The 25377-nt window shown below is 33.9% G+C and overlaps 1 protein-coding gene across 1 annotated transcript in view; it reads right to left on the reverse strand.

Annotated features, from left to right (window-relative positions):
* Positions 1 to 25377, reverse strand: part of LOC106105826 (transmembrane and TPR repeat-containing protein 1-like) — a 79727-nt gene that overhangs the window by 21583 nt on the left and 32767 nt on the right. The window contains exon 2 of the mRNA XM_013286287.1: positions 22299 to 22671. Coding sequence (XP_013141741.1) covers positions 22299 to 22630 — 332 coding nt within the window. The 5' untranslated portion in view covers positions 22631 to 22671. The remainder of the gene's footprint in view (positions 1 to 22298; positions 22672 to 25377) is intronic.

Raw genomic sequence — 25377 nt, forward strand, 5'->3', positions numbered from 1 at the left:
AACAATCGGCAACCGCACAACAGTTGTACAATAGTTTAGTCAAAAGCACGCTCTTAAATGGCTATATCTAAATGTTTACATATATTATTAAAGTATCAGGGATTATATTTATATATATGCGGAAAGGCTCGATTCCCGGTTCAGTCCCTCGGGCTACATCGCAGCAACAATATTTCCTGTACCACAACCCGCACGGCCAGCACTTTCATAACTCACAGAAATCCATTGCTACGGATATTTTACCTACCACATGTTAGTTTCTAGCTAACGAAGGTCATTTTATCCAAAGGGTTTTCGTAGTAGTATACAGTTGCTTAGTTAAGAAGTAAGATTGTGAGATTTACATCATACTTTCATACTAATATTTGTTGCAAAAGTTTAGATGGATGGATGTTTGTTAGATTTCGTAGCCTAATCGGCTGAACGGATTTCGATGAAATTTGGATACATGTAGAAGATAGTGTGGAAGAACACATAGGCTACTCACTTTTGTTAATTTAATTCCACGCGACCGGAATGGCGAGCGAAAGCTAGTAATTATTAAGGGCAGTTATTTTAGTCGTTAGCGACAGCTTATGTTGCGCGAAATATTTTCTGATCACGCATGCCATATTAACTGTATGCGGTAACCGTTTTCATCAGCCGTTGAATCGCGATCAAAGATACTCCTTACTTTTCCTTACCGGGCATAATACTTAACTGAGTCTCCTCACGACCAATTAACCAATTATTTATTAATCAATAACACGTAAGCGTAGACTCCCGTTAATATTTATATCAAAATTTGACGTTCCTATCCTTAAAAAGTTTACGGAAAAATTGCCGTCGTAAAAATCATGTCTATGTTTATTTTTTAGAGATTGCTTTACGGAAACAACTGTTACATTTCCGATAAACGTAAAACCATTAAAATGGTTTGCGATTTTTATTATTTTAAACGTAAAATACGATTGGTAAATATTCGCGTGATTTGCAACAGTAAATGGCCACGTACAGAAATAATATTTGTGCCGCGACTCGGCACTGGCAGGCACGGCGAACGACACTTTGCGAACAAAATGACATCCTAAATCTATTCAGTACGTTAATGTTGCCTTGGTGTAGCAGCCTCCCCTCCCCTTCCACTCCTCCCTTCCCCTTCCCCGGACAGTCTTATAACTTGCCAATTTACACATTTTTGTCACGACATCAAAACTATCATTAAACTTTTCGCAGTAAAAAAGACATTTTTGATAACTAATCTATTTTAATGAAAAATAATGTTTTGTGTAATAAAGGGTCTTATTTTTCATTTGACAATAGTTGTACTTTTTATTTACAGCAAATGGAATGGGCCGGCTCGCCCGGTGTAATACCACGACCACACAGAAAATATGCGTGAAGTGGAAGCAATTCCGCGTTTTGTCAGACGAGTGTGGTGCCGAAGGCCTAATTTTAGTCCCTCTGCCTTTCCGGCCTTTTCTTAAGAGGAAAGTATGGGAAGGAAAAGTGGATTTGACGATGGAGGAGACCATGTCCTCTTTATGTGCGACTCCTCCTTCGTCATTGAAGGGTAGGCAACGCATCTGCAATTGCGGATGTTTATGGGCAGCGGTCGCTTTCCATTTCGGTGGATTCAGGTGGCCGCTTGCTCCTTTGCCACCTAATATTATAAAAAAAAATATAAAAAAAAAATGATTCAATACATATTTTCTTTGTTAATTAATAGCAGTTATATGATACTACATGCAAGAGGTTATAACTATTCTTTACTTCTAAACTAACCTCAAACACAATTATTTTGCTAATATCTGGCAATCATGTTATCCATAAGAGATAGTTGACTAAAACATAACCACAGTTATAGACAACAAAACCAAGTGGTTTGAAATATCTAAGCCATGTTGTGGACATGGAAACAACGCTATATAATTTTGTTGTCCATTTGTGGTCAGTCCCGGACCGAGTTATATCCTTTGTGGCGAACAAATACGTTGAGAATTTTACTGTGGAGAAGTCGACGGGAAATTATTAAATGATTTTTTATTATAGGTATCCGTTAATAGTATAATGTTAATTACTTATTCAATTATATCACAAAGTATATTAAGAAACTAGCTATTATATAGGTATTAAGATAAAAAAGTACCCTATAATAAGCTGTCTATGCCAGCCACCCTTCAATAAAAGTCCTGTCGAAATAGGTTGAGATTACCCGGAACAAACGCTACTTGTGGACAGACAGACAGGCAAACATTTTTTAAATGCGATTTTCGTTATTAGTAACTCAAATACATCACCTTCCCGAAATCTGATTTTTTTTTATATTACAAACAGACACTCCAATTTTATTACATGTATAGATAGATAAATCAAGTATAATAAATTAAATGTTTTGTATTAAATAATGTTTTATGGAACCTGTAAAGGTTAGTCATAAATACCGGAGCTTCATTTTATTGCCAATGACATCAAATTAATTTGTATATTCCAGAAACATGAACGATACAAAACAATACCCGTTTCTGGGAACACCGGCCAAGCCAACTTGTGTCATTTATTATGTACCTGGCTGTTGCCGATGCTTAATAAATATTAAATTTATTTGAACGTTCGAAATTGTTGAGCACAACGTTCGAGGATGTTCGTATTTAAATTATCATTTTGTACTTCTATCGAAACACTTATAAAACTTTCACGAATGTTTAATTTCGCTTTGATTTCTATAAGCTTGGCTGTAAATTGGCTGCAAAACAATCGACAATCGTGCGACAACACAACAGTCGTGCGATAGTTTAGGTAAAGGTCTCCGTCCGCTCGTATTGTACAAGAATTTAAAACTTCTTTTTGCATTCTGTAATGGTATTACAAAGTAACAATAAAATACATTTTCTTTTTGCAATGTAAATTACGTACAAGAAAGAGAAACGTATTTTGTTTCATTTTTTACCTATTTATCAAAGATCATGTGACCCTCCAACATTTTTAAGGTTTCCTGAATCAAAAATATATTCTGGCAAACCGCGAGCGGGGTTCTCAACATTTTTTACCGCCTCTAGCCTCCGCGTGACAAATGATCCGGAGCGTGACAACTGAAGGAAACTTGCTGTAGGCGGTGCCTCGGTAACATCATTTCTTTTGTTGTACGTTTTTTTATTAATCGTGTATTATTTCAAGGAAATAAAAAACCGAAATATTCCTTTAAGGAAATTTTACTCCAACGCTGCTGTTATAACAAACTAGCTTTCGATCGCGACACCGTACGTTGGAAATAAATGAAATTTGGCATAAATATGCCAAATTTCATCGCAATCTGTTCAGCCTTTAAGGCGGCAAGCTCTAACAAATTTCCATTAATCCATTTAAATATTCGCATTTATAATATTACTAAGATAATATATTAATAAACTTCGAAATTATACTTTTAATCAAGACTACTAATTAAAAGAATGAAATAAAATCACTATGGTGACTTTTTCACCTTTGAAATTGCTATTAAATCTTTGATATGTAGTTTTAAATATATAATCAAGTCCACACATTCTATATTAAATCAATAACTTTCGTGGGAACAAACATATGGTAACGTTTCATCAAAACCAAGGTACGGTAGATGAATACGGTATAAAAAAAAGAAAAAAAGACAACATTAATTTCAATCGTCTAAACATTTATAATCTAAAAGCATCAATAAATTTTATATGAATTGCTCGAAATATTTCACAAGACGAAGGTTTTAAACAACAGAAGAGTTTCTTATTTCCATCGCTAAGTACAATTTATAGCTTCACTGGAATTGAACAGAAATGTTGAACGCAAAAGCGAAATAAATAACTTAAAGAGATCAAAAGAGTATAAAGAAATATATAAACACATTACAATTATTTATGTAAACACGCTTCGTGTTACGCGAATTCTGTTTTATTTTGATATACTTCCTTAACATAATATTCATATTTGTATATTATTACTGAAGCCTCATAAATGGCATCGACTGGTAATGTTCGAAAATCAACCCAGCCCAGAAAATTTTCACATTGGTAGACCCCACTCTAACATCTTCAAACGAATGGGTCGGCTCGTCCGGTGCAATACCGCGACCACATAGAAGACAAGCGTAAAGTAAGAGCAATTTCTATCCACCCATAGGAAATGGAAATATTCACTTTATGTGCGTTTCTTCTCTGTCAATTACGGGTAGACAACGCATCCGTTATGACCGTGAATGACTATGGGTAGCGGTCGCTTCGCCTTTTTCTGGCTGCTTTTGCCACCTTATGCTATAAAAAAATCAGCGTCTACATATAATTATGGAGAAAAATTAGGTATTGCCTAAAGCTTGTTACATGGCGGGAATCGAAACTAGGATCCGCAAATTACAAGGCAAATGTGCCTGAACCAACGATGCCCTCTTGTTTTTCTAATCAAGCAACTAAGACATTTTAGCGTAATGTTTTTGTTTTTAATTGTTGGAAGGCACTTTATCATTTCTTGCGTGATAGCGTACAATAAAATTTGACTGCGAGTAGTCGGTACCAGCGGGTACGAAGCGACACTGACTTACAAAATGACGCGCAAGTCACTTGCTAAGAAAAACTTTTTGGTATAACATCTATGTTGCATGAAATAAATGTCTGTTGGCTCTAGTCCTAAACGTCCAAAAGGATAAAATTTTAAACTAGGTAAATATTTATAGTTTACATTATATCCACTTAAGTTTCTCAACTAATTTGATGTCTTTTAGATATCTAAATTTAATAAATCGGAATATCTTCATCAAAGAAAATTGATAAATAATTAGAGCCTGATTTAATTATTTATTAAAAGATCTTTAAAAAACAAGATTGTATGTAGAAATAAAATTAAATGCACATAAGCGATATTAAAACTAATTTAAGCTATAGATATAAGAGTGAAATAAAATTTATACAAAAATTTAATTGTAATAATTGTAATCTATTTTTTTTTCTTTTGTATGTAAAATCAAATTTATTCAACATCTATTCAAGCTTAACCCATTTACAGAAATTGAAGATTTATTATTCAGAATTTGTAACTAAGATATCTCAAACTAGATCCGGTAGGAAATCAAATACTTAGGACCTAGTACATTTATATAATGAATATGAAGTGAAGTCTCTTTATTCGTATAAAATTATTAATAAGCAGTCTAACATTTACTTAAGACAATTTCCCGAGCATTTTGATAATACAGTCTACAGTACTAAAGAGTATTGTACCCGATTATGCTTGTAAAGAAACAATTGAGACATTTCGTATTTCCATTGCTCAGAACAATTTACCGCTCCATCGACGTTGAACAGCGCTCTTCGCTGCAAACAAAATACACTATCTTTCTCAGTCATCCCTTTATATTTGCACATTTATCTCTTCAATATTGTTAGTATTGGAGATATTCAACTATACAAAATAAAAAATATAAAAATTGTTTATTAATTTCCCCTTGGGCAGGGGACTGGTGTCCAAACTAGGGTGATCCCTGTGTAATGGATCAACAGGCCCCCGCCCCACAGACCAGAGTGAATCTTACAAACAAACTAAAAAACAAACAGATATTTATTACTTAGTAAATGTAATGTAATATGAAATATGCAATCTACTAACGATTTGAAATATCGCTTTATTATTCTTAAAAAATCTCTCATATGTATATCTCATGAGACATAACCTACTTTGAGTTTTGCTTCTGAAAATCTAATTGACCACGAGTTATAATTTTGTTAATTAGGAATCCTTCCTCGAATACAAAAGTAGGCCCCTTAGCAGTAGGTACGCAAAGCGGTAAATTACTGAAGGAGTTTAAATTAACTTTGCAGGTATAACATTAATTAATTACGGGTGTAGTTACATGAAGGAAATTTAATTAGGAATTGTTAAAACAGGCCTCATTTGGCCCACAGCGGGAGGTAGAAGCGAATTCAAGCGAATGATATCTTACTAATTAGAGATTAAATTTGCTCGTCGCGTGATTGTATTGCGTCAAAACTTACTGCGACTGACAGAATATCACTTTAAAATAACTTGAAATCGTACGCCAACTTCTGGTATTGAATAACAGTTTTCATGTCGAAAAAAAAAGGTTCTCTAGATTCATATTGTCGAACTCTAAATTCTCATATTTTGCTTGTATTGCGTAGCTATGATTCTCGCTTCCAACTTGCTCAATATTAAAACAGCTGCACTTTAGTATAGAGTTTAAAGATAATGGATAAATTGACTTTAGTAATCTTATATTACGTAATAACATCGGATAAGTACTTACTTGCTTACTTACGTATTTAAACAATGCCATTAGAAAATCTGTCATCTAACACGTTGTATTTTTTTTTATAACATAAGGTGTCATACGAGCAAGCGGCCACCTGAATCCACCGATATGAAAAGCGACCGCTGCCCATAAACATCCGCAATTGTAGGCGTTGCCTACCCTTAATTGACAGAGAAGGTGACGCACATAAAGAGGACATTTCCCCTTCACATGCGTCTCCTCCACCGTCAACTTTTCCTTTCCATCCTTTTCTCTTAAGAAAAGGGTGGAAGGGAAAAGGGACTAAAAATTAGGCCTCCGGCACCACACTCATCAGACGAAACGCGGAATTGCTTCCACATCACGCCTGTTTTCTATGTTGCACTGGGCGAGCCGACACATTCGTGCAAATATGTTAAAGCGGGCTCTACCACTGTTGACTACCACCACTACCACTACCAGTGTTTGTAGCTACAAATGGCTATAACAAAACATGGACGAAAAGAAAAAAGCCTCGTCGAAAGAAGGTTATTTTCCAAAATATGACAGTGATCAGTCGCTTAACTTTTAACTTCTACGCGAGTGGCTTTATGGAAAAAAGGGTCGCGTGAGCTCCTTCATTAATTAAGTGTGTGAAAAGAGCGCGATGACGGCCGCTTGTCGGCCCCGTGAATGATGGTAATGGATACGCTCTCTGAGAAATATGACGCACACCTGAATAACTGAACCTTTTCAACATCTTTTTACCTTGCTAAAATATTTTTTTCATCTAATAAAGTGAGAGTTTTAACCTATTTAGTTCTTTCAAAACTTACAGCATTCAAGTCGTCTTGAAAGGCTGTTATAAAAACACTTTTGCAAAGCTAAAATAAATTACATAGTTGTAATTAAATTTTGTTGATAAAAATTCTAAACTATCATCAGTCAATTGTTTGGGTTTAAAGATGAGGACCTTTTGTTATAAAATGAATAATTTATACACAATTCAATAAGTTTGGGGTTTTCCGAATAAGAATCGTAACTTAGGATTCCCTGTCACACGCAGTGGGCGTCTCTACTTTGGCTCATCGCCAACTGCGTAGCTACAGTCAAAGGAATTATTATTAAATTAATAATCTCGTTTGAAACGCTCACGTTACATTTGTTATTACACAAGTTTAAATGAAGTGGAACGTTATATTGAACGTAAATTTCCACGAAGCGCTTTTATAACATCTAAATGAAACGTATCTTTTAGTATTTAATATTATGATAAATAATGTAATACCGCAAATACGAGAATACATTTGAATAAACTTGGCTTTATTTACAATAGATTATTTTTTTTACAGGATTTAAGATAATGAGTCTAAATAGTAAGTGCATAAGTCTCAATTTCATTACCGTCGGTTCAGACTCAGTTTTAACTGAACAATTTAACTGGGCGTTATAGCTGGTTTAAGTCGATAACCTTGGTCGTTATAAAGCATGCGGGCTAACGACTATGAATGACTATGAATATGACTATGAACGAAAATGATCTGTCGATGTAAAGTAACCGAGCGGGGAGTCAGTTGAAAAGTAAGGCATACCTTACATTTGCATAACGCGTATACTCGTGACTTCGATATATCGTTCAAGGCGTGCGAGCCCTAACTACTAATATAACCGCGCCCTAAGATTCGACAAGCGTTATTCTTTATTGATGTATGTTAGAAAGTATTATCTTAAAACTATAGTATTGGAATAAACATTTTAATGTTTTACAAAATAATATAGCACCATTTTTAAGAAAATCATAATAGTTTGCTAATTGAATTTCTCTTCAGATTTAGTTAAACACCACAGACTGTCGTAATTTTATGTTAAAAATTATAATTTCAACGTAAAAAATATGAAGTCATTATTATTTTGATGGAAACAAAGAGCTCTGAATGATAAAGTATATCTCAGTTATTTACTACATAATGTTTTAATGCGGGGTTGTAAATATTCTAGAGTCGTTATTTAGTCAGGAGTGTAGCGCGGAAACTAAGGATTTCATTAAAATAATGACATTCGCAGTGTTCTTTACATTCTCGAGTGATCGTTAAAGCTACCTACACGACTTTTATAACAGGGAATATTTTTAAACGCTATACATACTAGTCCTTTCTGGTAGAGATGGCTATTAAAATGTAGCAATACTACTTTACCACAAAACTAGCTGTTCCCATGCGACTTAATCCGCATAGAATTATAAAAATTTCATTTTCTTGTTCACATTTGTCAAATTATCAATTGCAAATGTCAAAATGACATGACATGATGTCAAACCATGGCAACCTTGCTTCCTTGATGTTGGCAACAACTTATGGTCTCTTTCCCAGATTAGGGTTTTTAATCAAAATATTTACCTCTAAGTTTAATAGCGTGAAAATATATAGCCTAAAGCGTGACGTAAGTGTAGAGCTTTTTATTAAAAAAAGAGTTATTCGAAAATATGCTGTGATTTCTGACATCTTAGGTAACAAGGAAGTGTGTGTTTACGCTTTATTATATTAGTATAGATAGCATATATTGCTTTACATACATGCCAGTAACATTAAAATCAATTGTGGTAATAGCTACTTGAATACCAAGTACTAGCATGCTAGTTAACGTTATCTCATGTAGCCATCACTTGCCAGTAGTTGTTATAAAAAAAAGAGACTGCCATAATTATTTATTCCGATCCTTTGACTACTTACTCATATAATTTACTTCGAACTTATTATAAAGCATTACTGTAAATAAGATTAAAAATAGATATCAAAAGCTCTCAATAATAAATCCAAAGCAAACGCTAACTTACTTATAAAATAGCTTGTTCAAGTAATTAGATTCTTGGCAAGAAACTCCCTTGATACATAAGCCCCGTATAAATCTTTGATCCTGACTCGAAACGAACGCCCAAAAACGTGAGGAGCTGCGTGTTTTACAGGCTCTACTCTACCAGAATGAATATAACTCAGCCAGTAAACAAACACGGACAAATTAAATGTTACTGCCCCACTTTCCTTGAAAACGTAAGGGCTTTCATTTAAATTGGTAGCATATACTTGGATGAACTAACTAGTATGATTTTTAAAACAAAGTCGAAAGGTTTACAAGCAAAATTATTGTAAGGAATAAACTTGTTAGGCAATGAAATATCCACAAATTACAACAAAACTTGCCAGATACTATTAGTGCTATCAAAAGTAAACAGGACAATCAGTGGATTGTTTGAAGCGGTCTATAGATGCCGTTAGCGTGTAATTAAACGAACATTTTACTAACTAATCTTATAAATCAATACGCTTTAAAAGTAATTAAGAAAATCGTACTATTAAAAATAATCATAGTTTTAATGCGACTAGTTTTAGTTTATCTTTGTTAGAATATAATTATTAGTATCGCAGTGAAATATCCGTACCGAGTGGTACCATTTGTCAGGCATAATTGACGTCGAATTAGATCCAATGGATGTTCTTTGCTGGAAGCCGCGCTTTGTTAAATTTTGTATAGCTCGAAATGAAAGCGGCTTTGATACTTGATAAATTGTTATTTTATATTAGTAACGGTAAATAAATAAAAAAAAATATAATTTTTAATTTATTTAATAGACGAATAAGCAATAAAATATTCTAAAATGGCCAATAGAGTCAAGCAGAGCCACATGCTTTCAATTGTGTAAAAGCACACATATCTGATTACTTTTATACAGTTTTTCTGAATGTTTGTTTTCAATTACCTTGTTTTAAACACGAAAGATATAAATTATTTACGTAGCAAAGATAGTTTACGGCGAAAGGTACGAAATTTCGGTTTTTCTATTTGATTTTTATCACACAAAATATAGCAAATGGATTGGTCATTAGATATAAAAATTATTGTATCGGCATTTGTATTGTTTCTAGAAATTTCCCCCGCAACCGCAAAATGGTACAGAAGTGAGGTCAAAAATGAAACTTAGGATTTTTATTGCTATTTTGATTCTTAAAACAATTTAATTTAGAGCAAACGAATTGGTTATATAAGCTCAAAATACTTTTGATAAGCAAAATAGGTTCAAAATCTATAATTTTTTCGTAGAAGTATACAAAAGACTCAGATTGAATAACCGAATTTATTCTACCTAATTTCTCAATCTATTGTGATGCTAAGCTGCTTTACGTATCGTATTAATAATTTGTACTGATGTTATAAAGAGAAAATTGTATTTTTGTACGTATTGAAATATGTCAAAAAGTACGAAGCAGATTTCAAAAAAATCTTTCACCATTAAAAAAACTACGTTATCAATTTGTAAATAGTCTATGTTTTTATTATTTTAATTTAAAGTGACGAAAACAGCTACTCAATAAATAAAATTAATTTAAACATCGGTATGTTCTAGTAAATTTCGATACATATCTTCGTTTGAAATTTTGGTAAAACGGTACAACGCTAATCTAATTGTGGGCCGGCATGCGATCGTAATTGCTCGAGCTTTCATGCGGCTCCCTCGATCAACTGTAACATAATATTATCTCTCAAATAAGCGCTTCTATCTTATCCTTATCTGCAAATGTTTCGACTTAATTTAACATTGTTCTGCGAGAGCTCAGTGTTATACAGATTAAATATATAAGCGAAATAAGTTCCAATTGTTACATTATTCAAACTTTAATCCTATATGAGTTATTATCTTATACTTTTCTACATAAAATTGATTGCAACCCCAATATAAAAACGATCGCTCTTTTTTTTATAATATAAGGTGGCAAACGAGCAAGCGGCCACCTGAATCCACCGAAATGGAAAACCACCGCTGCCCCTAAACATCCGCAATTGCTGATGCGTTGCCTACCCTTGATTGACGGAGGAGGAGACGCTCATAAAGAGGACATTACCCTTCACATGCGTCTCCTCCACCGTCAAATCGACTTGTCCTTCCCATCCTTCCCTTTTAAGAAAAGGGTGGAAAGGGAAAGGGACTAAAATTAGGCCTCCGGCACCACACTCATCAGACGAAACGCGAAATTGCTTTCACTTCACGCCTGTTTTTTATGTGGTCGTGGTATTTCACCGGGCAAACCGGCCCATTCGTGCGAAGATGTCAAAGCGGGCTCTACCACTGTTAAATAATTGGATGTTCTATTTGAATAGTTATCTGATATTATCTAATGACAAAACATGGCCAAAGCATATACAGTTCTCTGTAAAAACACTTAATACATTTGACTATTGTGTCGTCAGATTTTATTGGTGCGAAAATTACAATAATATTGGTAGTATTTTGTCAGCACGGCGTTCAGCGGTCACATCAACTCGCAGGAACATTCTCTCAATTACACGTTTATATTAAAACGTGCGATAACGCGGCAGTTAAGCGCCACCAGCACGTACCCAAGTTACGGATTTCATAAAACTTGTTTTATTTGCAGCCGTAAAAGAGACATTATATTATATCGTTCCCTATACGCAACGCCTCCGTCGTGATTTCTTTACAATGCCTGTTTTATCGCTTTCACGTGCTCCATACTTATAACTGAGTTTCGGTACACTCGCGTGCAAAAGTGACGACGACACGCAATAAAAATTATTACAACTTTTGTTACAACAATCGTGATACTTATTATCTGTCAGATTTTTCCCTCTTTACAACGAGGCAACACGAATGTTATTTAAATGGTTTAATTTTTTTTTAAATGTACAATGTATAGAAATTTTGTATCAACGAGTTCAACACCACACCAACCTAAGATGAGAACTAAATAATTTGGAAGCCGTTTAATTTAGGTTATGTTTTTCATTCTAGTCATAGCAATATCAATGTTAAATCCAAGATTACATCTTCTTATCACCTTTCAAATACAGAAGGCTTCTCAGTTATGTCGTACCATCGTCTAAATTCGTCTAAATCTTATGATCGACTAGCTGTTCCAGTGCGGCTTCATCCGGATGAAATTATGAAAATTTTGTTTTATTATTTACATTTGTCAAATTATCAATTACTAATATCGAAATGACATGACATGATGACAACCTTGCTTCCTTGATGTTGGCAGCAACTTATGGTCTCTTTCCCACATTATGGTTTTTATCCAAAATATTTATCACCTAAGTATAATGGCGTGAAAATATATTGCCTAAAGCGTGACACAAGTGTAGGGCTTTTTATTAATGAAATAACTATGTAAAAATATGTTGTAACAGCTGACATATTAGGCAACAAAGAAGTGTGTGTTTACGCTTTACTATATTAGTATAGATTAAGGTCATCACTAGCGACAGCTACATACGAACATCACTATTAACAAAACCATACATATCTCACCAGTAACTAATTAAACATCTTCAAGCTAAATACCAGTAGCTATTTCTATTATGTTCAAATACGAGACAATATCTATTCTACAATTCCCTTTTAACCAGTACCGAAAGTATAGAATACAAGATCCAATTTCGATACATATTTAATAATTAGTTTCTGAATAAAACCCGTAGCATAAGCACTTGATATGTATTTTATTGTTCCGTGCAATCCCGCAGGATTTCCCGACCACGACTCATCGACTTTATTGCAACGGTTAAATGTATAATTCAAACTATTAGGTTTAGCGTACAGTCCGTGCTCTAGCCTAGAATAAAATCCCACTTGATTTACTCGCATGGATCTGTTGTAAAGTACACTTATCGTGAACGGTCATAAATGTATAAAGCAGTTAGGAAATGACGCTGTTATTTAAAAAGCTCGTGTGGAACTTTGCTATTTTATTTTATAGAATTAAATGTGTGTTTCAAGTGATGGGTGTTTTATTTCTAAAGCAAAGTTACAAATTAAAATACTCTAAATGATAGCTATAGATAACTGCAGTTTAAAAATCTGTCCTACTACAAATACCTAATTTTAAATTTTCCACAATTTAACTTTTATGTCGTTTTAAATTTTAATCTTATTTCTCTGCAGTCATAACTTTATTAAAAAGAGAGTTAAAAGCGAGAGTTAACTCCAAATACATTGAATTCAACTTTTAGAAGATTATAAAAGTTTCAAAGAAGTTGAGATAAAATTCTAGTTAAAGTTACATTCTCGTATATTTATAGAACTAAATAATTTTAAAATCATAAGACAAAGGATATATAAATTACAAATGCACCCAGATGTATGTTACATTAAATAATGTTTATATCAAGATACCTTTCCGTAATAAAACCGAAGGCAAACTTAAACGGGAGCGGTATCTGAGCATAAGGGATAAAGTCGAGGCTATCTACTGTACTTGAAACCCGATTGGTCCAAGATAAAAGCTTTAAGCGTTTATTAAATCAAGCTATTTTTATTTACACGTCAAGTATTTTTCTATCGTAATTCTGAGATGGCAATGCCCTAGCTGAGGACAGTACGGCCGAACCACTGTGTAAGCGGTATAGAGCCTGCATTTTTTATGTATAAGTTAAATTGGACGCCCGAAGGGGTACTTATTGTTTTTTCTTTGTATAGATCTTTGTATAAATTAATTACAATAAATAAATAAAACGGAACAACTTCTTGTACAATAATTGATTGCAAAAAGAAAGAATGTTTTCTTCATTCTACACGTAGGATAGATTCTTATTCATCATCATCATCATCCACTTGCCCTTATCCCTTATGGAGGGTCGGCACAGTATGTGCTGCTCTTCCATACATCTCTATCAGCCGTCATATCTGAATCCACTCCTTTCTTAAGCATATCCTCTTTCACACAATCCATCCATACTTTCTTCGGTCTTCCTCTTCCTTTGTAGCCATCCACATTCAATCTTAACACTTTCTGGTTTATGTCCCCATCATTTCGTCGCATAACATGTCCATACCACGCTAACCTTTTGCTTCTCAATTTCTCCACCACTGGTGCTACTTTCAAACTTCCTCTAATGTACACATTCTTGGATAGATTCTTATTGTTCAACATAACATAAATCGTTTTATAATTATTAAAATCTAGCGATATTTAAGAATCGCAATACTCTTTTAACTTGTACCAACGTTGTAGAGCAGAGGACCGCAAAGCACTTAGGTATATAATATTTTTATTACTGTCCCCGACCCCGCTTAGAAAGCAAAGGCGGCCCACTAAATAAAATATTCTCCACAAGAACGTTTGTGTTATTGCTTGGCTTACTTTACTGCAACTCATTGCTGTTTTTTTCTCCCTTAGTCCGTCGCAAAAACGTCTCCATTCTCAGTCCAATACTTAAATCCATGTTTATGTTGTGCATTTGACTGAGATTATCTTCAAAGAGGGTTGTCTAGATTTGTAAAATGTAAGAATAATAGAGTATAGCATTTTGTTTGAGCTCAACTATGTTTCTTTTTGACTTTTACATACGATTTATATTTCATGAAATAATACGGTTAGACAATGGTAAAAAATATTCAACAAAATTAAGAGCCATATTACTCTAAATTTATAACAGTAGATAAGTTCTAGATTCTACATCGATAAAAGCAATTAAAAGGGTATTGTCAAGGGCTTCAAAAGTTTATCATTACATTACAGGACCACGAAGTAAGTAATGGTTAGGGTCAATAATATGTAGGGCTTGTACATAAAAGGATCTTATACTTTTTTTTTTATTTGAATAAGAGACTTAACACAAAACTCTAACAGCGAAGTTAGATGTTATAACTCACTTTTTAATTCTCACATTATAAAAGTCTAAATATTAATGAATGAATGAATTGTTTATATCTTCTAGACTTCTATCTAGACAGTTCAAAATTAAGTTTTTTTAATTCTGTCAGCTGGTTATGTGGCATACAACTAAAATTGTTTTTTTTACTAATATTAAATTCGTAAGCAACCGGATTATTGCGAACTTTACCATATTACTTAGGTTGTGGTAAGTGTTACAAGTCTAAGAAGTATCGTCTCAACTCGCTTCTTATCTGACGATAGCATACATAAATATTGACTGCATAAACAATTTACAGCAAAACTGCAAGAAAGCAACTTAGAGAAGCTTTGTAATCACGTATAGTGCATATTAGTAAATGTCCGAAGTGTAAAAAATACTATATAACATACAAGAAACTGTATTCTATTTTTTTATGACAATAATAAAGATGTTTTATTTTATTATCTTTATTTTTTTATTTATTGTATGAAAATAACTCATGTAAAAACTTTCTTCTCTTTATTAACGTGATATGTTTAGGATAAAAAAATATTTTTGAAGTCATACTAATCATACTTTCATACAGTTAGTTAGAGTTTGTAGCTTAAACGGCTGAACGGATTTCAATAAAATTAGCTACAGATGTAGATAGTCTGGAAGAACACATAGGCTACTTGTATATGTTATTTTTTAATTCCGCGCGGACGGAGTCGCGGGCGAAAGCTAGTACTGTATAAAACATTAGAAGCTGATAATGTTTAAATTTTTTCAACCAATGGAAAACCTAATTATTATAAAATAACATAGATTTTATTTGTTAAATTGTTCTTAGAATATCAATCAAATATCGTGTGGTAAAGTTTATAGTTTTTTTATGTTTCGATATGAAGTATATATATAAAAGTTTAACTATTACCTGTTAGATACATTGACCGTACTCTGAACCAAATTAGTGATCCTTGAAAAGGTAATATGAAGTAAATTGATAGGATTAAGTTCCGGGATAAGGATTAACCTGTACCTTGGGAAATCAAAGGGAATAGTTTTTTAGACCTATCTATACTGATATTATAAAGAGGAAAGATTTGTGTTTTTGGATTATTGTATATATTGAAGTAATAAAATAACTACTGGGCTAATTTTAAAAATCGTTGAACCTTTAAAGAGCTATGCTATCACTGAGTAACATAAGCCACATTTTTACTAAATTTTACGCATACGAAGTCGCGAGCAACAGCTATATAAAATGAAATTGTTAATAGTCATTACAATTATTTTTTTTACTTAAAATGCATTACATTGGATATCTTTACACATATAAGACAGCCGGTACCACCAAGCCTTAATATTCTTTACTACCTCTGCCATTGATTTATCAAAGTAAAAAAAAAATCAGTTCCTATATTGGTCTACTTTAAACCGTTTTAAGATAAAGATTCCACTGTGACTAGAGACGTCAAACACAGCAGTCTTTAAAAATTCGCTAGCAACTTGAGAGAATAGATTATGATCTGTTAAGGCACAGCATGTGGTAACCGAGGGCAAAATTAAGGCACCCTTGTGATCTCTTTTATAAGACTTTTCTTTTAGAATGTTGCTTAAAACTATACCAATAAAAGTCATGTAAATAAGATTACGTAGTTCAATTAAAACAATTTCAGTATCACGTTTTAGCTTATCAAATAAATGTATTAATTTAAAGGTTTAGATGAAAATTCTCCACACTGTCTCGCACTCTGAAAGTTAAGTTTAAAATAATTTTATAAACGTCATGGAATGATTCACTTATTTTTTTATTGCCAGCATTTTTTTTCAAGTCTAGCCTCAATAAAGTTTGATTAAAAAAGCGTAGACTTATATAATTTAAGTCATGCTTCATAAAACATAATTGAAAAATAGGAGTCCTAAACGATTTAGTACGATTTTAAGTAATAACTTCAGAATATAACGAGAATGTTGGTATTACGAAATTATACTATTATCATTCGTTTGGTTGCGACTATCTCGATATTACAGTAGTCGTATATCCGAGAGACGCTGCCTCTAACAAATTGCCTGCATCAATCTAAGTCACTTATTACTCCATAAACTTCCTCGTGACGAATCGCTCGCCACCTGAATGGGCGCTGGGGATTTTAATTGCCACGAAATGTCATCTCCATCATTAGTCGAGCTTTGTATAAAGAAACATCTTTAGTGTCATCAGATTGAAATTGTCATTATCAGAATTAAGAATCTGACAAAATAAACTCTAAATGCTTTGATTGACTTCAATAGAATGACTAATCTGAAATTCTTCCAGACTGTCCTCTACATCTATACCAACTTTCATCTAAACCCGTTCAGCCGTTTAGGCTACAAACTCTAATAAACATCCATCCATTATTTTTTTTTATAACATAAGATGGCAAACGAGCAAGCGGCCACCTGATATCGCCAAAATGGCGAAGCGACCGCTGTCCATAGACATCCGCAATTGCAGATGCGTTGCGTACCCTTATACGACGGAGGAGGAAACGCACATAAAGAGCATATTTCCCCTTCCTATGCATCTCCTCCACCGTCAAATCCACTTCCTCTTCCCAATCCCTCCTTATAAGAAAAGGGTGGTAAAGAGAAAGGGACTTAAATTAGGCCTCCGGCACCACACTCATCAGACGAAACACGGAATTGCTTCCATTTCACGCCTGTCTTCTGTGTGGTCGTGGTATTACACCGGGCGTGCCGGCCCATTAGTGCTAAGATGTTAAAGCGGGCACTACCACTTTTAGTATGAAGTATGACAAATTCCATTCTGAATACTCTGAAATAATATCAAATATTTTACGATTTTTAAAAGTTAACTTAATTAACGCCAGAAGATCTGACGTTAGATAGTAATAGAGTTCTTGAAAGTAATTGCTATTGAAATGTAAATAATGACCTTCCACCTTACGCTGCCACTTAACGAAATTGTGTCGAAAGCGTTCGTAACGCAGACAAAAACACGTCCCCTCGAATAAGTCTCGACTGGGCAAGTGGCCAACGTGATCGTAAGTAGGCCATAACTTACGATTGTATTATAACATTTTCTTTTTTGTCCTTAAACTGATGCTACATCATTTTCAGGATTCCCAAATATTAATTTTATAAATCCTGTTATTTGTCTATACTTATTGATTATTGTCAACTCATGTTTTACAATGACTGCATAAATTCAAAACACCATAGCGAATTGGGATAAATTATCAATGCTTATTATGGATCATTAGAGCATGGCACCAGCTCGGATATAACATTTTGTAAAACATTAGGCCTGTGGAACAATATCGATAATTTGCCAGCAATTGGTCCGCTGCCAGTAGTTATTAGCCCGGCGTATCGGCTCTGTAATTACGCTCCGAAGCCCAATTGATCTTATTGTTCCCGCTCCCGAGCGCTCTGTAGTTACTATAATTGAAACATTTGAAATGGATATGAGTCTCCAAGAATTTTGCTTTATTCTACCGCAACCTTTTGTTCTTTCTGTGTTTTGCAGCTTGGAAATTAATGCTAGATTTAGTTGAAGTCAGGATATAGTTTCTGGTTATTGTATATTATGGTATAACTTTCACACAATTTTTAATAATTCCACGTTGAAGAATAGAAGTAAATGTACATACATAAAAAATACTAAAGAGAGTTCAATTCTCACCAAATTCAACTACAATATTTTTTCGTTTTGTTGCGTAAAGTAACGTAAAGAATTGTATTTTCTTTATTTATGAATACTAGATTTATTGAAAAAGTAATGCATATATTGAATAAAATATATAACCCATATAATTATAGTAATTAAAAGTACTAATAAATAATAAACTACGAGAAGTAGTTTTTCCGTCATCAAGCGAATCAACATAATTCGACCTGAATACCGCAGATCTAATTGAAACAAGTTCCCAACAATGTTGGCGACGAAAACTTTACGCGTTGTCAAGTTGAATGACAAAGTTCCGTAGTCCATGGAACTATAACCGTAACATTGACGGTCCTGTTCACACGCCACAGTTATCAATAATGTCGCAGCAGACGAAGCTCTCACATTCGTATGGAATGGGTAGGGGAGAAACGGGTGGATTTTTATCCATTCGTATAAGAAAATGTTCTACCAAAGCTAACCAAACGAAGGTATATTCACAAGGGATTCCGCAGGCATATCAATTATGTATTTACCTATTTTCTCTCTTATCTTATGCGAATTAAGTTATCTTTTCAATAACTTAATACGATTATTAATCTTACTTTTAATATACGTCTAATTAATCAAAGTTATCTTAGAGTTAAAACACCTAAGAGCATAAGCTTATATCAATATAAGACTACAAAAACACTCTAGGTTGATTGGAGTTCTAACCGAATGTAAATACTTTTTTATTTGTAAGTTCTAACGATTAAAACATAATAATTGCAATTATTACATGTATTATAATATTTTTTTAATTACATATTTTTGTATTTAACGTTATTCAATTGTTTATTGAGTGCACACTAAAGTATTATAAATTAAACGCAACGCGCCCAGTGGTTTCAGTAGTACGCTCACGCATCCCTAATAAGATTACGGGACCGTCCCAGAGGCGTTCCAGACCTATTGGTTTTTGCAGAAAAGCCCCCCCGTGTAATCCGATTTCACTTGCTTACGTGTTTGTTTTCATATTCTCTAGCAAACTTATAAGTTTTGGGCTCTTGTCTCGCTTTGTGAATACTTCTAAGTTAGCTGTCGCCACTTTATGGATAGAGGTACCGACGTCTTGTAACTAATAATTCATATCTATATTTCTACACCCACTATTCCATGGCGTAGGATGTCGGCAATCACAGCATAGTTTTGAATAATTATATCTCCAACACAAAGCCCTACGACATGCCTCAGGTTATATCATATATTTTCACGCTATTAAACTTAGGGGGTAATAAAAATAAAACTTCAAGTGGGAAGGGACTATAAACTAAAAGCTGCCAACATTAAGGAAGCAAAGATATTATGGTAACGGTAATTTTGACTTTTGTAATTGACAATTAGAGAAATAAAATAAACATTTTATAATTTCATGCGGATGAAGTCGCACGGGACCAGCTAGTCATTCACATTTAAGAGACATAACCATTTTTGTACTGGCATTCGCCCGCGACTCTGTCCGGAACTCCGGACTCTGGAATTAAAAAAAAAACAAAAGTGAGTAGCCCATGTATTCTTAAAGACTATCCTCTACATCTATACTAAATTGTAACGAAATCGGTTCAGCCGTTTATGTTACAAACTCTAACAAAAATACGTCTATCCAACCATCTATCTAAACTTTCGCATTTATATTATTATAATAGTATTGAGGTATTTAGCTACAGCATAGTATACATTGTATCTCAAGCTACTGTAAGCGAAGTCAATTCCGAGTAGTTCGTTTGCGTTCACCATGGAAACCAACTTTAATCAAGATAGAACTGTAATAGAGAGTTAGGTTAGTATTAAGTATAACGATAGGATTAATTTAAACAATAGAGTATTATGTTCCATAACTATATATATATATAGATTGAATTGTAAATCATTGAACGGTACATTACACTGAGGTTAAGCTCTATCGACCGATCTATAACATAATTACAATCGCTATTCTATTGTTTTCTGAGTAACAATGAACGTAAATCGGCTTTAGAAATTGCTATGCATAACGTCTTATTACATTTGAACATTGAATTATTAATAATCTATATTTCGTAATAAATCAATCCCAATAATTATTGAATATTATCCAAATATACTGAGGTGTCGAATATAACGTAAGAAGCCATAACACAAATTAATTACGAAACCAATTTAGTGTCAAGGTTGTGTTATCCGCTTGTAAGCATTTTAGATGAAGCTTTCAAGATAATTAAAGATACATCAACATTAATGTTAAAAAACAGGTATAATAAAAACAAGTATTTAAACGAATTTCCTTGTAATAAAGTTCCAAATGTTTTCACCTTGAGGTTAAACCTTTTTCAGTGTGTTAATTTATTATTCTTAACCCCTATCATAGCTGACGATAGCATTAAATGCGCTAGAGTAGAATTAACAGATTTATTTCCCCCACCAGTGCGAGCGTGTCCCTGCAAAAGTGCGAATTGTACGAGATAAGAGTGAATCTTTGTGGGTGAACGGCGGCGGCGTTATCGTAATTTATTAGCGCCCACAGGTGCTGCTATCTGCTACCCTCCTACACGTCACATAGTATCGCATATACTAACATACACTAGCTAATGCCCGCGACTTTCCTTAGCGATTTATAATATATTTCGAATGTCGTTGGAAAGGTAAACATGTCTCTGCCTATGCCACTAATACAGTCTTCATGTTCGCATTTAGTACGATATTAACACCGACAAGAAGTAATAAATAAACACCTCTTAATATGTCAGTTGAAACATAATCTAGGTCCAGTAAAATTTCAATATTTTCAATTAATCTTAATTTTTATTCTGTACTCTTCTTATAAGACGAACTATATGACTTAACAGTTTTAAAATCTAAAAAAATGCATAGAATCTACAAGTATTAAGTCATTTGAATAAAATTGTTAAATTCACATTTTCTTTTCAATGTAAGTAAGCTTACTATTATGGCATAATAATATAGAAAATGTGTTATTTCAGCATTTATAAGTGGTCGTTATTCAGGTTGATATATTAAATTCGTTGTCCGCACACGCGGTGATGAATAGACTTGCCTCGCGGAATATTTATGTGTGACTTTAAGATGGGAGAGGAGTATACATCTATTACGAATATTTATTTGTTAAGCTATATTTTAGAAGAGGCTGATGTAAAATAACCGGCATGTTATTCAGGTATAATGTAGCATTTCAATAGTTAAAGAAATTTTAAAATCTGCACCGTAGTTTTTGAGTTTATCTGTTTGAAACTTATGTGTGTGTCTCTTAGTAGCGAAGTTATCTTGCATATTTATACTGATTAACGGCCGAATACTGAAACTAAATTTAAATAATTAACAGCATCTTAAATGTTAAGGCCACGCCTTTACTTCAAATTTCATTAGGATATCGTCAATGCAAGCGGCACTAACGAAGTGAAGTGTTAATTTCGTTTCAGTATTAGGCCTTAAGTGTTATGGTAGATTATTCTGTAACAACTAGAGGGATATACTTATTTTAGAAGGTTAACTAATTGATGACGTAGCTATATGTTATCTAAAGGTTGCGAAAGTCCAACGGTAATCGTTTGGAAGAAAATAGCATGACTCGTCCAACTTCCAGCATGTTATATCCTCGTTAACACTGGTCCTTCCATGCGTTCAGATAACACTCGCTGATATGATATATGAAAAGATCTTTATAAATTCAAGAAAACATACATTCAGACATAACACATGTCTTGTGGCACTTTTGTATATGTTACTTACCGAAAAGAAAGTGTGGTGAGCGGTCGATACGATTTGTGACTACTAGGGTCCGACATCGGTGTACCCCAGAAGTCGTTCAGCAGAAGTTGCTTCAAGGAATTGGTGCCGACGACATCACCATTGGTTACTATCGCGGGGATGTCGTCATGTACGAAGTCACCATTCAAACTGTTCACATAACTGAACACGGCAGTGGCCGTCACCATTACGTAGATTACTAAATCACTGTTGCACAAGCTGATCCCGCGGCTCTCCTCGCGGACGGTCGGCAGCGATCGCCTCTTCATCTTCGGGCTTCTTGATTTTATTGTTAAATTTCTACATCTACACATTTGATTTGATTTTAGGTCGTCTGTTTTGCTGACGGTCGCACCTGTGAAAGAAAAGACAATTTAGAAATGTTCAATTATTAATTAATATGAAAAAAAAACTGTATTTGACAATAAGAGATATTTAATTAATACGAAGTATTCTCCAAATGTGTTAATAAAACGTTGGACTACGATCATCTTTGAACATAATTTAAGTGAGATTTTTCGAAGTCAAAGTTCTTATAGGATATTAAAATATCTGACACGAGTGAAACTGCGTCATCTAACACGACAGCTTACATGGCAGGCATTCCAGTCTGCGCATACTACGACATTAATATTGTAAGCATGCTAGCAGGCACCCCGACACTACACTATCAAATATTTTGCATAACTGTCAAAACTTTATCCTATTACACTTGAATCTCTTCGCTATAAGAATAAAGTATACTTAAATTCACATCTTCTATGTCTATCAATGTTGTATTAGTGGTTGTTATGTAGTATGATCACTAATATTATATTTCTTACACTTAACAGTATTACAGACGTAATTAAATCATCATCATCATCATCACCAGCTCACTCTATGTCCCCACCGAGGTGCTCGGAGCCTACCCTAAATTAGGGTGATTAGGCCATAGTCAACCACGCTGGCCCAGTGCGGGTTGGTCGACTTCATACATATCTTTGAATTTCTTCGCCGATATGTGCAGGTTGCATCCCGATGTTTTCCTTCACCGTAAGAACGTCGGGTAAATTATGTACATATGAAAATTCGAAAAATTGAAAATCATATTGGTACACGGCGGGATTCGAACCCAAGACCTGTAGATTACAAGTCAAGTGCTTAAACCACTGAACAATTAAATCATGCATTGGTGTAATCAAATTATCTAAAACTGCTAGATGCCTATACCTCCATTTGACATATGCTAAATCTAAATTTATCTCAGAAAACTAACGTTTATGAACTACTAATTGTCGCGCGGAACTCCGTCCGCTTAAAATTAAAAAAAAAAACAAAGTGAGTAATATGTGTTCTTCCTAGTGAGTAGAGTATCCTTTATACCTATATCAAATTTCATCAAAATCCGTTTAGTAGTTTAGGCTACAAACTTTAACAAACATCCATCCATCTAAACTTCCGCATTTATAATATTAGTATGATTACACAATACTAACGATATTGGAATAATTGCTTTAAGTTGTTGGTTCTTTTAATCAAAACATAACGCATAATATTTATAGCAGAATGACCCAATTAATAACAGGTAAGAACTCTCCAAGTCAGGGCTAGCTATGTTTACTAAGCCGTTCCGAACTTAATTATTAAGGCGGCTTAATTTATACGTAGATTTAGTTAATTTATTGGCTATAATGTAGTCAAACTGTTTACTAACTTCGTCAAATTAATGAGCAACTCCCGCTCCACTCTGCTTTATGATTTTACACCGTCAAATAGTTTCAATGATAAATAACCGCCTAAAACGAAAAAACTTTTATTTACATTTCTTTTAACATACAATCGGTAATTAGTTCTTGTTTTCATTCGCAATAGCGAATGCGTTGCCTACCCTTAAGTGACGTAGGAGACGCACATAAGAGGATGTTTCCCTTTCCTATACGTCTCTATCTTCAAATCCACGTTCCCTTCCAGTCCTTTACTTATAAGATAAAGTGTAGGAAGAAAAAGGGTTTAAAGTTGGGCCTCCGGTACTACGCTCATCAGACTAGACGCGGAATTGCTCCCACTTCACGCCTGTCTTCTGTGTGGTCGTGGTATTACACCGGGCGAGCCGACCCATTCATGCGAAATGTTAAAGCGGGCACTACCACTGTTTATAAGAATCGTTATAAAAATATAGAAACTAGATTATTAAAGCCTTATTACATGGATTTACTACGATGTAAATGTACCTTAAAAGTTTTAACGCTAGTTACAGCGGTTATTACCCCGTGCGTGTAAGAATATTCCAAACAAGAGCATATTAAGTCTTCATATTTTTCATTTGATAAAGGAAAATATCCAGTATTACGTTCCCCGCATATTGGGTGCCGCAAATTCGAGATATTTATATTTAATGCGCGGTGTGGATTCTTGGCATTTTTTCTTCAGCATGCCATAACATATTTGAGGCACGTACCACGTTCCTGGCTCGGCCAAATGAAAATTCATAACGCCCGATATTACCGACGTTATTGAAAAGTAGAATGTGGATGAAACTTATCTGTAAGGTAAGCTGAATTTACTTATTACTAAGAACTAGATTTTAACCGCAACTCCGTCCGAACGGTTTTAAGAAAACAAAAGCAAGTAGCCTATGTATTCTTCTATACTATGAACTACGTCTATGCAAACATCGAGATTCGTTTAGCCGTTTAAGCGGTAAACTCTAATAATTATTCATCCATCCATTCACATTTATAATATTAGTAAGATTTATGTTAACGTATGCTATTACTACTTATTGGTACTAGTACTAGTGTTATTACACTAGTTACTTTTTAAAAGTTTACTGAACCAAACTTCTCAGTTTGGTACAATTATAATGATAAAGCCAAGCACAATTCCTGATCACCTAAACGACCCAGACAGAATAAACGATCATTTCCTGAACTTACCACCTTGCCCTGAAACAAATTTTAATACAAAGAGTATGAACTTGGTTGATATATCGGAACATGATGAACTAAATTTAAAGCCGGTTTCAGAAGAGGAAGTCAAAAATATTATCTACAATATAAAAACTAAGGCAGCGGGACAT

This window comes from Papilio polytes, unplaced genomic scaffold, assembly GCF_000836215.1.
Source record: "Papilio polytes unplaced genomic scaffold, Ppol_1.0 DF822733.1, whole genome shotgun sequence".
NCBI classification, from domain to species: domain Eukaryota; kingdom Metazoa; phylum Arthropoda; class Insecta; order Lepidoptera; family Papilionidae; genus Papilio; species Papilio polytes.